Genomic DNA, 16,401 nt, shown 5'->3' on the forward strand with positions numbered 1-16,401 from the left:
CCCCAGGATTTCTGATTCAAGGTGGACCCCAAGAATCTACATTTCTAACAAGTTCCCAGGTGATAGCTGATGCTGCTGGTCTGGGAACTACACTTTGACCACTGATCTAGTTTAGCTTCTCCCAAAGACTTTCCTGGGAAAAACCAGCTTTCTCAGAGTAGCTGTGCAGATCCTGGTCATATTCGCCGCCTGCCTCCCCAGGTCCCTCAGTTAGGACTCAGCTGACACCTGGGATGAGGCAATGCTTACTTAGTAAAATAAAACACCAAGACACCAGGATCTTGTTAGCTGGATATATTTCTTTTTTTTTCTTTTTTTTTTCTTTTTTTTTTTTTTTTTGTCACAGAACACTGTTTGCAGTAGAGGAAACTGGCATTGCAGTCTGGTGGTATAATGGCTTGTCCACATAAACCAGTACATGTTCATCCTTTAGCGCAAAAGCCCTAATGGCGCGTACCCTATGAAAATTCAGGACATCTCCAATATTCTCTCTCTCTGTTTTTCTTTGTCATCTTTTTTTTTTTTAAATAAACATTTTCAAGGTTTGTCCAAAAGAAGGCCATATAGGTTCTTGGCTAGCGGAAGACAATTCAGAACAGCTGTTGCACACTTGCACTGTCACCTTCTCCAGGCTGGCAGTTGATATCTTATTTTTTTTTCCAACTCATTTTTATTAAAAAAATAAAAAAATGCTCCAACTATCAGTTTTACAAAATCTCTAAGGGAAACACAAGAGCAAGGTGCTGAGGTAAAAAACACCTGAGGTAGCTTTTTCTGTGTGTTTTTCTCGTTAAAAAAATCTGTAAATTTAACGCCCTGGGCCAACAACCTTGGTAAATTTCTACTTTCCTCCACATTTTTTTTTTTTAAGAAAGAAATCATTTTGCTGAATATTGATGGCTTATACACCAAAATGCAAAAAGACAAAATACATTCTTTCATTGTGGAATTTTTTCTTTGTTTGGTTGACTGGTTGGTTTGATGGGTTCCTGTTTTCCTCTTCCAAAACGCTAGGACAAGTACCATTGACTCTTGTTCTTTTGAGTAACCAAGTGTAAGCTGAGGCTGGTTTGTGTGTTTCGCTTTTGTTCCTTTTGTGTGATGTGATACTCAGAGCACTGCTTTGCCTGGGTAGGGGGGGTGCATAGATACGGGATTGAGATGGAGGGATGAGGGAATTCAAAAGAATGGAGATGGAGAAGAAGGGGAGGGGAGGGAGGGGAGAGATAAACAGAGAGAGACAGAGAATTATATAGCAGTATGCAAAAAACCAGTTTAAAACCTGTGAAGCAAAGAGAAATGGGTGTATGAGCTAGACAGGCATGAGGAGTGACAGAGTTTCCTCTTCAAGGAGACGGTATCCCTTCTGTTGACATACACAGGTGATCCAGAACTGCGTGAGTGTCCTTCCGACGGGATTTCCCTCTGGGTGAATTTCGTGTGGGTGGCCTCAAAGCTCTTCTTTACACCGTGAGACCTCCCAAAGAAAGACTTTATTCTTTAAAGTCTAGAAAAGCCTGCTTTCTCTTTAAAAAGAAAAAAAATTAATAATTGATTAAGAATTGGAGTTAGTTGAGTTATCTGATATATTATTTCTAAAATATATTACCGCTGCAGGCACCCTGTGTAACCCACAGGCCACATATCTTAACATCTTCCCCTTCTAATATGTACACACATGTACAGAGACGATTTGCCACAAAAAAAGGGTGTGCATTTTGCTTGGCTTTGAACACGTTCACCTATGTTAGTTCAACTAAAAGGGATAGCGTCGTGGGAGTTAAGGAGAGATCCGAGTGGATGGTGAAGTGGATGGTGAAGCCTGCAGAAGCCCTGCGGGGCAGGAGGCGGCCCGGTGGTTCTGGCAAACCTGGCTGACCTTCCCCACCCCTCCTCGGCCCCTGGGATTCTCGGGGCCTCTGCAGAGTCCCTGGCCGCCTCCGCAGACTTCTCATTCCTCAGATGGTCTTTGGTTTGCTCCCGATCTGGCTGGCTGTGTTTGGTCTCATTCTGTCAGGTGTTGGAAGGGCTACATTCATCCGTTGTTTTGCTGGTGCCTGTGGGAGCCTCACTTGCTGCGCTGTGAGGCGACTCCCTGAGGGTATTTCTGCTCCTGCTGCTTCACCTGTTGTACAATTTCCCTGATCTTGCGCTGTGCAGTCTGCAGCAAGGGAGAGAAGGGAGAGGAAGGGACAGGGGAAAAAAGGAACCCAGTTCTGAGGACAAACGGCAGGGGAGGCTCTGGGGCTTAGGGAAGAAGGGTGGAATGCTCAGACAAGCGTCACCTACCCACCCCCGCACCTTACTCCGGGCCCTTTTCTGCCGCGAAGTAAGTGGCAGAGGCCCCCCACCAACTCCCACCCCAAGGTCCAGGGTAAGGGGATGGGACTTCGGCAGCCTCCTGTTCACTGCTGGATGGACAGGCCAGGAAGCAGAAGCAGGCAGCCGGCAACAGGGGGCTGTGCAGAGTCAGATGCTACACTTGGGCTCCCATGCTGGTCCTACCCCCGTTCTACAGTGGCTAGAAGGGCATGAGTGTGATGGACAGGGGAGGGAGGGAGGAACTGAGCCCAGATGCTCTACCCTGAACAGCTGGAGCACACACATGAACCCCCACCTGTCCCCTCACCCAGCCCAGCACTGTGCCTGCAGGCAGCTCCCTGGCAGACTGAACTCCTGTAGGAACTGGCTGTTCAGACACATTCCCAGGTCACTGAGGAGCTGAGCCGAGCGGGGAGACAGCAGACAAGGGGCGTGGCCAGGGACTCTGACTGCAGAAGACCCAAGTGAGAATTTTGAAGGGCACTGGGGGTGTGTGTGTGTGGGTGGCAGGGGAACCACAGTGTGGCAGGTGCCCTTTCCTGGACCATCAGGTCTCTTGGCACAGGCACAGGCATTGGGAGAGCAGGCTGACAGCTTAGACAAACCTTCAGTGTCTGCTTACACCAAGTACACTGTTTGTCTTCACTAATTCAGGACAAAGAGCAGGAATGCTGTCTTCCAAAACTCAGTTTACAAAAGCACCAAAGAGAAAGTGGCCAGGTGCTGGCCTTTCCCAGTGAAAGAGAAGCAGCTGTGTGGAGGTGCAGTATTTTGACAGGGTGGGTTGCGGTGAGACGGAAGAGGAGGAGAGAGAGATGAGAAACGAGGCTCTCTTGCCATGAGCATACAGCCTTTCACAGTAAGTGTTCAGGCTTTGGGGGAGGAATCCAGAGGGTGGGCTTGCCTGGCTCCCAGCGGGGAGGCTGGCACTGGGGCCTGAGGAGAGAGGGTGAGGGAAGCTGAGACCATGCCCTTAAGCACTGCAGGGGGCTTGGAACCTGCTTGGCTTTGCTTAAGGGCTTAACTCTCCACTCTCCCTCAAGCTCCTGGCATACATACCTTGGGGATGACAGTGGAGAGAAGTGTGAAACAACATCCCTGCCCTGGGGGCCATCCCTGAAGAGCCAGGAAGAACCAGGGAGAGGTTCCATCTTGGCAGGGATTGGTGCTCAGGGCTGTGGCCACCTGACAGGCCATGAGTAGCTTAGCAGAGAACTGAAAAGAGACTTGCAGGAGAGACGGGGCCCTCACAGCACAGTACCTGGCTAGCAAAGAAGTGCCCGATAATTCTGACGATCACTTCCTCATTTTCATCTGGCGTTTGGTCACGAGGCACGATGACTTCCGCACTGGTTAAGTTCTGCAGTTCATTCACCTGTGAAGGGAGAAAAGGCAATGGGTTGGATAGGTTCCCTGCCCGTCAGCATGGTGGGCTCAGGACGGAGTGGAAGAGGTGGAGTAGGGGAAGGAGGACACCTCTGGGGGCTCCTCTGCCCCTGGGCACATGGGGCCATGTTGGTTGGGCCCTGCCAGGCTCAGTGACAGGGAGAGGGAGTCCAGCCACGGACTCCTGGGGCTGCTTCTGAGACAAAGTTCTCTTCTTCTGGAGTTCCCATCAGTGCAGGCCTGCCCATGCTCACAGAGACCCCAGGCTTTCCCATAACCCGCACTCCCCATCCCTACCCCGTAAGATCATTACTCCTGGACATGCTCTCCTGGGTGCTGACCACCAGCCCAAACCTCCTCTTGGTTAACTGTCCCTGCGAATCAGCCCTGCTGTTCCCTCCTCCTCGTTTTCACTCCTCCCATGAACACAGTCTTGCTCATGTGTTCCTACCCTTGGATTGTTGTCCTCTCTCCCAGCCACTGGATCCCACCCCAGGCCCACCTCCACAAAGCCTCCAGCCCATGCTGAGCTTCTTGTGTCTCCAACCACTGCCTGCATTGTTTCTCCTCCCCGCTGCCTCACTGGGCCTGCTTCCCATCAGGACTGCACGCTTCCTGAGGGCTTGGACCCCATCCTCTGGCCCTCTGGCCTGATGCCGAGCTCACAGGATGGTTCAGCATGTGCTTTAGGGGAAACCTGACAGTCTAGAGGATGCAGAGAATTCAGTGACTGGTTCTGAAATAGCCAAACAGGACACCCAGGGGCTCGGGATTCTACTCCCTGCTGATCCGTCTTTCTTTTGCCTCCTACATTCCAGCTCCACCTAAAGCGCAGTGTGTGCCCTGGAAGGCCGACTGCATTCTGGAGACAGGGAATCTTCTGATTCCACACTGCTTCATTCTTTCGTATAAAGCTGACTCATTATATCTAGAACTTGGTTTTGAATTCCTTTTAAGAGTTTCTATGTAAAGAGCTTTACAGCTGGGTGCAGTGGCTCATGCCTGTAATCCCAGCACTTTGGGAGGCTGAGGTGGGGGGATCACCTGAGGTCAGGAGTTTGAGACCAACCTGACCTGACCAAAATGGTGAAACCCCATCTATACTAAAAATATAAAACATTAGCTAGGCGTGGTGGCGAGTGCCTGCAGTCCCAGCTACTGGGGAGGCCGAGGCAGGAGAATCACTTGAACCAGGGAGGTGGAGGTTGCAGTGAGCAGAGATAGCGCCACTGCACTCCAGCCTGGGTGACAAGAGCGAAACTCTGTCTCAAAAAAAAAAAAAAAGCTTTACAAAAACAGCAAATAACACACATATACATATATATACGTATATACTCAGGACTCAAGAGCCCCCTGCAAGTTCCTGCCACCCAACACTGCTACTTTGCCAGGCAGCCTGCACTAGGTTCTACTGGAACTTCCCAGTGTTCATCTCCCCACCCAGGTAAGTCACATTCCAGAACATACCTGGGTCTACAGACCACCTGCTCATTCCCACAAGCTTCAGAGTTAATGCTCTGGCACTTTTCAAACTACACTGCGTTTGTTACTGCCACCTTCTGGTAGAAAATGTAGATGATCTTTTAAAAAACGATTTCCTCCTTGCCCACCATCCTACTGCTAAACTAGCTCCCCTACAGCCATGTTTGGGAAACAGCCAGAAGCTGGAGCCTGTGGAGGGAGAGTTAGGGACTGGGGGCATCTGTCAGGAGGGCTGAGAGTCAGGAGAGAGTGCAGGGCACAGGCCTGAGTGAAATCCAGGGAAGGGGTGGTCTGCCAAGCGGGTTAGCATCTCTCTCGGTGGGACTCCCCCCTTTCCTATTTAATGGCTGCTACGTGTGAGTATAAAGAAGGGGACAGAAGACAGCCTTTCTGTTTTCGGGGAGTGGAGACCTTCATTTACCCTGGAGTCAAGATGGGTATTATTGGGCACAGGAACGTGGTGTTTTTGGTGCTGGGCTTATAGCACCATGGACTGGGGGCCCTAAGTTGTGGAGTGAAGCTGATGACATTTTTGTTCTTGGGATCCTCATGCCTCAAAGGGCTCAGATGCCAGGAGAGCCTGAGTTTGTCTGCCAAAGACCCTGACTGTACATTGGGAAAGAAGGCACCAAATGGGAGACTGAGGGAACTCGGGCAAGGCCAGAGCGGGGAATCCGGCCCAGGTGATGAAGCGGAGCACACTTACGGTCTTGCCACCTTTGCCAATCACCCGGCCAGCTGTGGAAGAGGGCACTCTGATATGGGCTTCCAGCTTCACTTCTTCTTTGGGGTTAAAGAAGTTTTCCTCTTTCAGTTTCCCAAAGATCCGTCCCTGGGCCTGAGAGAGCAAGACATGACTAATGACTCTCAGTCAGCCAGCAGCAGGCCACTTCCTCAGTGCTGCGAAGGGCACTGGAGAGTCCAGACAACGGGTCAGTCCCATTCCCACACTCCCTGGGACACACAGGAAGCTGTGCGCCCCAGCCTCTGCTCTCTCACAGACCCGGGGGGCGCTGCTCCCGCCACGTCCGATGGCTGCACTTTGAAAAATGTGCATGGGCATTCATGTTTTGGTGGTCTGCAGAAGACTGCCTCCTCTAGGAAGCTTTCTGTGTGTCAGGGCTAAGGGGATGGGTGAGGGAATGGAACTCTGTCTTATTTCCATATTATCATCTATAAATGTTTGCTTGATTGACTGAATTTGTTCAGGGGATTCTTAACTCCCATCACCACAGGGTCATAGCCCTGGTTAGTAAAGGATGGAGGTGATGGTGATGGTAATGGGATTTGAGGAGCCTGATGTTGCTTTTTTTAAATTAAAAAATTTTTTTGATGGAGAACAGGGTCTTGCTGTGTGCCCAGGCTGGAGTACAGTGGCATGATCACAGTTCATGTTTTCATTTTCTTTTAGAGAGGAGGTCTCACTATGTTGCCCAGGTTGGTCTTGAACTCATGGCCTCAAGTGATCCTCCCACCTTGGCCTCCCAAAATGCTGGGATTACAGGTGTGAGTCACTACATTCAACATGATCTTTCTTTTTGATGTCTAACTCCAAAGGTAGAGGAGCCAAGAACCTATTTTCTTTTTCTTTTTTTTTTTTAAATGAAAAAGAACCACAGCTTACAATGTTCTTTTTTTTTTTTTCTTTACTTAAAATACTGAGATATAACTTACATAATCTGAAAGTCACCATTTTAAAGTATACACTTCAGTCCAGGCATGGTGGCTCACACCTCTAATCCCAGCACTTTGGGAGGCCGAGGTGGGCAGACTGCTTGAGGCCAGGAGTTCAAGACTAGCCTGGTCATCATGGTGAAAACCCATCTCTACTAAAAATACAAAAATTAACCAGGTGTGTGGGCATGCGCTTGTAATTCCAGCTACTTGGGAGGCTGAGGGACGATAATCACTTGAACCCGAGTGATGGAGGTTGCAGTGAGTCGAGATGCCACCACTGCACTCCAGCCTGGGTGACAGAGGGAGACTCCGTCTCAAAAAATAAAAACTGCCGGGCGCGGTGGCTCAAGCCTGTAATCCCAGCACTTTGGGAGGCCGAGACGGGTGGATCACGAGGTCAGATCAAGACCATCCTAGCTAACACGGTGAAACCCCGTCTCTACTAAAAATACAAAAAAATAAGCCGGGCGAGGTGGCGGGCGCCTGTAGTCCCAGCTGCTCGGGAGGCTGAGGCAGGAGAATTGCGCGAACCCGGGAGGCGGAGCTTGCAGTGAGCTGAGATCTGGCCACTGCACTCCAGCCTGGGCGACAAAATAAATAAATAAAATAAAATAAAATAAAAACTAAAAAACAAAGTATCCATTTCAGTGGTATGTTGTGCAATCACTACCATTATCTACTCAGAACATTTCCATACCATTCCCCCAGATAAAAACTTCATACCTATTAGCAGTTAGTTCCAACTCCTATTCTCTGGCAACTGCCAATCTACTTTCTGTCTCTATGGACTGGCCTATTCTGGACATTTCATATAAACGAAATCATTTCATACATGGCCTTTATTTATTTTGAGACAGTCTTGCTCTGTCACCCAGGCTAGAGTGCAATGGCATGATCACAGCTCACTGCAGCCTTGACCTTCTGAGTTCAAGTGATCCTCCTGCCTCAGCCTCCCAAGTAGGCTGGGACTACAGGTATATGCTACCACACCCAGCTACTTTAAAATTTTTTTTGTAGAGATGGGGGTCTCGCTGTGTTGCCCAGGCTGGCCTCAAACTCCTGGGCTCAAGTAGTCCTCCTGCCTTGGCCTCCTAAAGTGTTGGGATTACAGGAATGAGCCTCCACACCTGGCCTATATAGGGCTTTTGCTGTCTGATTTCTTTTACTTCGTGTGATGGTCACCCATGTTGCACCATGCATCAGTACTTCATTCCTTTCTATGGCTAAATAATATTCTGTTAAATGGATATTCCACATGTTGTCCAATATTGAGTTGAAGCGTTACTGTTTTTTGTTATCTTTTTCTTTTCATTAGAGATGAGGTCTTGCTATATTGCCCAGGCTGTTCTCAAACTCCTGGGCTCAAGGGATCCTCCTGCCTCTGCTTCCCGAGTAGCTGGAACTACAGGAGGATGCCACCACCTGCTGCCCCTGGCCGAGGCTATTGCTTTTGAGCAGTTCCACATGTGTGAATTTCCTCTGCTCAGCTAAAGTTTAAATATTTTTAATGATAAGGATTGTACTTTTATAAATAAATACATGTTTCTCACTTTTAGAAAGCTCAAGTTATAATTTTCCTAGGGAAGAAAAAAAGGCAAAAACAAAACAAAGTAAAACACACCTCACCAAAGAACTTCCAACAAACCATGCTATTTCCCCTTACACCTGTTAGTCCTCTGTGGCTTGAAGGGTAGAAATGACTAAATGAGCCGGAGACATCCATCCTCAGAACCAGGGCTAAGAGATGAGAGGTGCCAGAGGAGGTACCACTCGAACTGGGCACCGACAGATGATCGACTTTTCCACAGGAGGGAAGGGGAAGAGGGCTTCCCAGCAGAGGGCAAATGTGCAGAAGGAACAGCCAGGATGGAGGTGGGGACGACAGGGTGAGCCTGAGCCCAGTGGGCAGTAGCAGGGAGGAAAATGGAGGCTGGGCCTCCAAAGAAGAGCCTTGAATGTGCCTTTGAGGTGGCTGCTCTGTGCCCAGAGCCTGCAGGGCTGAGGTGGCCCTTGGCACTAACCTTGAACTGGGCTTCTGGCGGCCCGGTGATGATGACCATCCTTTCGCTGACGTCTGGGCCTTCTGCAGGGGCGATCTGTGGTTCACAGGAGAGGAAAACGCTGATGCTTGGCTGCATTCCCTAGCCCCTCTTTCAAGTCTAAGTGGACGGCAAGCACACCGACAGGAGAAATTGGGTCTTGCTTCTGCCGTTACCCCTGGCTCTGTCTGATGCCATGCTGCCTCCACCCTGGTCTTAGGAAGTCATGACTGTAATGCCCAGTATCAAATTTGGGTTTTTGGCCACCCAGGGAGAGTCAGACACAGGCCCGTAGTTACTGCCTGTCCCTGCCCCGAGCACCAACTGTGACGGGCCTCCTCTCACAGAGTCAAGTTTTAGGAAATAACCAGGGAGTCAAAAGCTCTAGGAAGAGGGACGTATAGGCTCTGCCAACCCACCTAGGGCCCAAAGGGAAGGAAGGGCAGGTCCACCAAGGTGTTAAATTGGAGTCGAGCTTGCAGCAAAGGTATCTCTGGTTCTAATTCTCAGCTCGCGGGGGTAGTCAGCTGCAAGTGACAATTGAGTTAGCGTATGTGTGGTCAGGACTGCTTCCTCCACGGCAAATGGGTCATAAGTAAAACAGCAGCAGAGCAGAAATGGGGGCACGTTGGTTCCAGTCTTGGTTCTGCAAATCCTGCAAATCCCTCCCCTTGCTGTGCCTCCATTCCCTCATCTGTGAAACATGGGGGCTGGGCCCGGCAAGCTCCAAATCTCTTTTTTTTTTTTTTGAAACTGAGTCTCACTCTACCGCCCAGGCTGGAGTGCAGTGGCGTGATCTCAGCTCACTACAACCTCCACCTCCCAGGTTCAAGCGAGTCTCCTGCCTCAGTCTCCCAAGTAGCTGGGACTACAGGTATCCGCCACCACACCCAGCTAATTTTTGTATTTTTAGTAGAGATGGGGTTTCACCATGTTGGCCAGGCTGGTCTCAAAGTCCTCCAAAGAAGAGCTCAAGTGACCTCAAGTGATCCGCCCACCTGGGCCTTCCAAAGGGCTGGGATTACAGGTGTGAGCCACTGCGCCCAGCCTCCTTCTCTTAGTTTCTGTGAGCTCAGGTTCTCTTGCCACACTACTCAAACCGTGGGCTGAACAGGCATTTTTGTTAGAGAGATCCTTGTTACATATTTGTTTCTGCATAGCCTGTTGTATTCCAAAAAACTTTAGCTAAAAATGAATACAAAATCAAAACTTATTAACACATTGTAGCAAAAGCCACACATTTCGTCATTCAAAGTAAAATGAGGCCAGGCGTACAGTTGCTCACACCTGTAATCCCAGCACTATGGGAGGCGGAGACGGACAGATCACCTGGGGTCAGGAGTTCGAGACCAGCCTGGCCAACATGGTGAAACCCCGTCTCTACTAAAAATACAAAAATTAGCCAGGTGTGGTGGCAAACACCTGTATTCCCAGCTACTTGAGAGGCTGAGGCAGGAGAATCACTTGAACCCAGGAGGTGGAGGTTGCAATGAGCCGAGATCAAACCACTGCACTCCGGCCTGGGTGACAGAGAGAGACTCCATCTTAAAAAAAAAAAAAAAAAAAAAAGGAAAATGAGTGCACACCAGGCATTTAGGAACGTAAAGATGAGCCCAGACTGAGGTCAGAACACACATCTCCTAAGGTCCTCCACACCTGCCCCAGGTTGGCCGCAGATGCAGTTCTAAGCTAAGATCAAATACGAAACAAGAAACATGGTCAATGACAGGGTCATCATGTTCTCAGGCAAAACCCAAGTAGCGGTTCAAGGGAGGCGCCATTCCTGAGACTAGGTCTCGAGAAAGATCTGTTGAGTGAAACGGGATTCACTCTCGGTGCTGCATTTGTGTGCAGATCACCTCTGGACCACTGTGTCACTTGGGCTCCTCCAGGAAGACCTCCAGCGCCAGAGGGTTCAATTTTGTTTCCTCTCAGTGTGTCCTATAAGCCAGATCCATCCATGGGCCTCAGGGTCCAGGGCGGCTGCTCCAGCTTTATTGTGAGTACACAGCCAAGACATGCTCAGACCCGTCCCACTCGGGAAGCAGGGACCCCTTCATGGGATCTGCAAAGAGTTCTCTGGCCTTGACTCCTTGGTGGCATGAAGATAAACGTGAGACTCGGGTGACCAACAGCTGAGCTTCTTGAGGGACTTCCTTTGCTGTGGGCAGCCATTTCTTGGCAGGGCCTCAGCCAAAAAATACAGATCTGAGTGTGTCGAGGGGTCTGACACCCTCTGGTAGATCACACAGAGCCTGGCCATTGAGACTTCCGGCAGGATCCCTTGACTCTACTTTGAGATCCATACCTGGCATTAAACCTGGTCCTTACCTCAGAGTAAATAAGACAGAGTGGATCATGGCTGTGTGGTTCCCAGCTCCTACCACCACCCAAACCAAGAAGGGTGAATGGCTGATTCATGATTCACACTGACCAAATCAGTTCTGTCATCACCGTCCACTTCCTAGTGACTTGTGGCTGCTTTGCTCAGATTCTCCAGCCTAGACCAGAAGTTGGAGGGCTACTTATGCACTTCTGCTTGTGCTACCTGTGCACTTGTGCACTTCTGCAGTTTTTGAATGTCAGTCTATGGGCACGCTCCCTCTGAAGGGGCAGGAATGAGGACCCCATCTTATGACTGAAGCAAATGGGCCGCAGAGATAACTGCCAAGATCCCAGGGTAAGCAGGGCTGGAGCAAGGATCTGGAATTAGATGTCACTGGCTGAATTAATTTTGTGCAGCATTTGGAAGCCTGTTCTACAGGAAAGGCAGGTGATGTGAGCTCAGCTCTCACCTGCAACCAAAGCATCTCTTGGAGTGCATCACCCAGATCTTAGCTCAGTCCACCTCCTCTGGGCACTCTGCTCCCATGGATGAGTGTAAGGCTCTCTCCCCGCCCAGCAGCATCAAATGTGCCCCTCACTGTGGCCCCCAAAGACTGGCCCAGTAGAAACTAGGGGTGGGAGAATCTCTGGAGTTAGTGAGATCATCCATCTTGCTTTAGAGACAGATGTTTTCAGGGACCTGTTGAGACAAAGGGAATCTAGCAAAAAACAGATTTTTAAATTTTTATTTTCATGAGACAGAGTCTTGCTCTGTCACCAAGGCTGGAGTGCAATGGCATGATCTCAGCTCACTGCAACCTCCACCTCCCAGGTTCAAGTGATTCTCCTGCCTCAGTCTCCCGAGTAGCTGGGATTACAGGCACCCGCTATCACGCATGGCTAATTTTTGTATTTTTATAGAGATGGGGTTTCACCATATTGCCCAGGTTGGTCTCCAACTCCTGACCTCAGGTGATCCACCTGCCTCAGCCTCCCAAAGTGCTGGGATTACAGGCATAAGTCACCATGCCCGGCTGATTGATTTTAAAAATTTGGAAATTTCCTTTGCAAATACTTGGCCTCCCTGGTTTATGCTATGGAGAGAGGCAGGAGCTGGGGAAGTAGAAGGTTGCTGGAGAAGACTGTTAGCCCAGCATAAAAAACACTATCTAGACCTTCCTAAGCTGTAGAGCCCATTCTGTCCTCCTGATGCAACACCGCTGTCTTTGCCCATCACAGAGGCCAGAAGCACAGTGACGCATCACCACTCGACCTTGCTGGGACCTGGGACTGTGGGATGCAGCCCATGGGACTGATCTCCCTCTTATTTTCCTAGAGGCCCTGCTGGGAATTACTCTGGCATCGCAGTTAGGTTGCTATGGTGGAAAAACACACTGGACCAGAAACAGAATAACCTGGGCAAATCTTGGCTCTCATATTCTTCAGCTTTGTGGCTTTGGACAAGTCAGTGAAAACTCCCTAGGCCCCAGTTCCTCATGGGCAATAGTAAATGAAGAGGTCCTGTGGTGGTGAGCCCCAGGAGGTGCTGGATATCCCAGAAGTCAGCAGAATTTCTATCTCAGAGCCAGCCCTGCCACATGTGTGCCTTGCCCACGTCCCAGCACGATCTGAGCCTCATTTTTCTCTGCTGAACAAGAGGGGGATTTGATGAGATGGTCCCTCAAGTCCCTTTTAGTTGAAATGGTCCCTTCTCCTGCCGGCATCTCAGATTGCAGGACTGAAAGCTGGGCAAGGCCCAAGGGCTGCAGCCAGCTGGGGGCGTTTTCCACACTTTACTCCGCCTACCCTCAGGGGTCAGGCCAGCACCTGCCTATCTGCCTAGGCTGGCATCTCACCTGCAGCAGGCCTGCTGGGCACAAGGGCCCCCACACCTCAGGGCTCTCATCCTGTCTGTCCACTCTGCAGATGAGATAAATGAGGCCTGAGAGGGAAAATGATTCACCAAAATGAAATTCTCTGATGGTCTCAGTGCAACCCTTGTTCTGTACTACTCAGAATATTTTTTGTTTTTTCTCTAGCACACTTGCTGTGGGAGAAATTCCAGCTCTTCCTGAGGAGAAAGTGTAAGCATTCTTTCTCTCCAAGTCATGAGACTTCTCATTTGGAATTCTGGGTTGTCCCATGGTAGCAAATTATTTTGCATAACAACAAAAACTCTGTTTCCGAAAATGTTTCATGAGGCTTGGGACGTGCTCAGCATTCTGCCCGTGAGTCAGAGCTGATAGCTGGTCTTGGAGCAGGACCAGGGGCAAATAATCCTCCCCTTTCAGCTTCTCTGATGATTCTCCACACTGTGCTCAAGGAGGCAGGATGTGGGCCTGGAGATGCAGCCACGTCTGCATTTGCAGCCTTTCCATAAGTCAAGGACCTTCTTTCCTGAGCTGCTCTGCTCAGGCTGGGCTGCTTATTCAGTTAGATCCTCAGCTTTTGTTTATGATTTTATCATTGCTTTTAAAGAGTTTTTTATTCATATTATTTTCTCATAGTTCAGGGCCTGTGAAGTGGAGACTCATTAAAGCACCGTACACTGATACCTGCTAAGTTATCACTTCACTGCAGTCCCTTCCATTAGTTTGGGAAAATCCTCATCCTTTCTTTATCTTCTTGAGGACAACAATGATAAAACAAAAAGGACTGGATTGGGTTGTTGGCTACTAACATTTTTTTCTAATTCAGTGGTTAGTTGAAGAGTAAAGGAATAAGAAAAGGAAAGATGAGAGCGGACGGGGATAGTCCTGGGGCACATGTTCTAGATCCCTGTGGGATTCTGTCTCTGCATGGTGTGGCACTGCCTGGGACTGAGAGGGCACAAGGGACGTGGGGTGAGGGGAGGTGGTAGAAAGGGCCACAAGGGCCATTGGGAGCAGCCTCACCTTGATGGAGGCTCCAGCGAATCTCGCCAGTTGTTTGATGTGTGCCCCCTTCTTCCCGATGATGGCGCCCACAGCCTGGGTTGGGATGAAGAGATTCACAACCTCCTGCTCTGGATACTGGGAGGGCAAAAAAGACAAGACAGAAGACATCATTCCAACTGGGCTCTCTCCTCCAGGCACTCCACAGGTGCCAAGCGCCTTACCATGAACCCCAGTGTGGGAAGGCCCCGCCACCCAAGGAAATGGCCAAAATGGTGCACGGGATCTTTCTGTGGCCTGCGGCTCTGCAGGTGTGAAGCCTGAGGAAGGGACCTGAGCACAGGCAGCACTCGTGACAGTCAAGGGTATTCTCCTCTTGAGCATCTCAATTTGTTGGATTCCAAAAGCTGTCTGTTCACAGGTTTTCTGCCTTATACAAATGTGATCTGTATCTCTCCTGTGTCTTCATCCAACAAATGAAAACAGCTATTAAACATACCTGGCCTGCAGACGGCCCCAAGGCATTCTGATGAAGGGAATGGAAAGCTGCCCAACCCACCTGGTATCCAGAGAAGCATTTTCACAACTAAACCTGCCCTGACCTGGCTGCATGGTGACTGCCCAGGAAAATGGGGTGAACCATCCCTCCTGGGACCCTGTGACAAAAGGCAGAGGCTCTTGGGCAAGGCTGCCAGGGTTCCTTGCAAATGGGGTCTGTGCAAATGACGTTCACCTCATTTGCTAGACTTTGTTCAAAGATCTTTGGAAACTCTGCTTTTCAGCGCCAACAGCACCTCCTCATCTGGCCTGCTTGCCCATCTGCAGCAGCTCCTGCGACCTGTGAGGTGTGCGAGCATCCACAGGACCGTGCAACAGGAACGGCACAGGCCTCTGAAAAACCTCAAGGACACTCGGGTGCTGGGGAGTTTGGCGTGCTCATGCTTTGAGGTGTGTCACTCCCAGGACGACCCAGAACCACAGGAGACAGGACCCGCACTATGAACATTCACTGGTCATCAAGGGCCATGTGGGCCCAGCCCCAGGAGAAGGAAAAGTGGCAGATGCGGCTGAACTGAGGGGCACTTACGGAGTGATGATGCGGGAACGGGCCAAACTGGTGATGGGGGTACAGGCTGGAAAAGTATCCGGAGTGGGTCTGCAGCATGAGAGAAAGAGTCAATGGGCGGGTGCCCTCAGGGACCATCAGTGTCCTCAAGGAGGCAAGATTTCCCACGTGCGACACAGGCTCTCTGTGGCATCAGCTGGCTCCACTGTCGTGTCTACACACCTGTCCCTCTGTGTCTCAGATCTCTGCTCCACCTTTCCCACTGAGACCACTGAATGCTTGGCAAGATGTCCCCTGGTTGCAGTGGCTCCTGGGCTAAATGTTCATCATTTCTAAACTGAGTCATGTTTGAGGCTTCCTAGGAACATACCAGCGGTGTGAACGCACTCACACATACACCCACTGACACTTGCACCCACACACTCTTTGAACCTGCCCTCGGGTGGAGAGACGGGGCCAGGGCCTTCCACTTTCTGGGGAATGATGAGTCGTAGACGAAAAAGAACAGAGTGTGCTGGACAATACCCAAGAGCTATTCACAACAAGCAAATGTGTTCCTGGGGAGACAGATCAGTCAGCTCCATCAGAGAATTCTAGAAGGAATGGAAAGAATCCTGAGAAGGGAGAAATGTAAAAGGAGACTGAGCTTTGGGAATCTGAAATGGGAGGATCACTTGTGTCCAGGAATTTGAGACTAGCCTGGGTAACATAGAGAGACCCATCTCTATAAAAAACAAAAATAAAAAATTAGCTGTGTGTGGTAGGGTGCACTCTGGTCCCAGCTACTCAGGACGCCAAGGTGGGAAGATCACTTGAGCCTGGGAATTTGAGGCTGCAGTGAGCTATGATTGCACCACTGCACTGGTGCTGTGCCTGGGTGACAGAGCAACGCCCTGTCTCCATAAGAAAAAAGAGAGAGACTGAGAGAGGAGAGAAAGAAAATGAATGTGGAGAGAGAGAAGCAGGGAACAGGAGGGCAGATATGGACAGAAAAAAAGTAGAGCTATTAAGAAAACAGAAATTTATAAACTAGCTGCTTTTATTTATTTATTTTTGAGATGGCATTTCACTCTTTTGCCCAGGTTGGAATGAAGTGGCATGATCTTGGCTCACTGCATCTTCCACCTCCCTGGTTCAAGTGATTCTCCTGCCTCAGCCTCCCGAGTAGCTGGGATTACAGGCGCCTGCCACCATGCCTGGTTAATTTTTTTTTTTTTTTTTTTGAGACAGA

At 49.9% G+C, this 16,401-nt stretch overlaps 1 protein-coding gene across 7 annotated transcripts in view; it reads right to left on the reverse strand.

Moving 5' to 3' along the window:
• Positions 1-322: 322 nt before the first annotated feature.
• The window catches only part of IGF2BP2 (insulin-like growth factor 2 mRNA binding protein 2), a 203,069-nt gene continuing 186,990 nt past the window's right edge, over positions 323-16,401 (reverse strand). For 6 of the 7 annotated variants that reach the window (XM_011981885.1, XM_011981880.1, XM_011981883.1 and 3 more), the window contains 6 exons: positions 15,192-15,260; positions 14,126-14,242; positions 8,889-8,963; positions 5,897-6,028; positions 3,584-3,697; positions 342-2,161 (listed from right to left, as the gene is read on the reverse strand). In XM_011981885.1, coding sequence (XP_011837275.1) covers positions 2,069-2,161; positions 3,584-3,697; positions 5,897-6,028; positions 8,889-8,963; positions 14,126-14,242; positions 15,192-15,260 — 600 coding nt within the window. In that variant the 3' untranslated portion in view covers positions 342-2,068. Of the gene's footprint in view, positions 2,162-3,583; positions 3,698-5,896; positions 6,029-8,888; positions 8,964-14,125; positions 14,243-15,191; positions 15,261-16,401 lie in introns of all 7 variants that reach the window. The other variant, XM_011981882.1, reaches the window with a different exon arrangement.

The sequence above is a fragment of the Mandrillus leucophaeus genome, unplaced genomic scaffold, assembly GCF_000951045.1.
Source record: "Mandrillus leucophaeus isolate KB7577 unplaced genomic scaffold, Mleu.le_1.0 Scaffold231, whole genome shotgun sequence".
NCBI lineage: Eukaryota > Metazoa > Chordata > Mammalia > Primates > Cercopithecidae > Mandrillus > Mandrillus leucophaeus.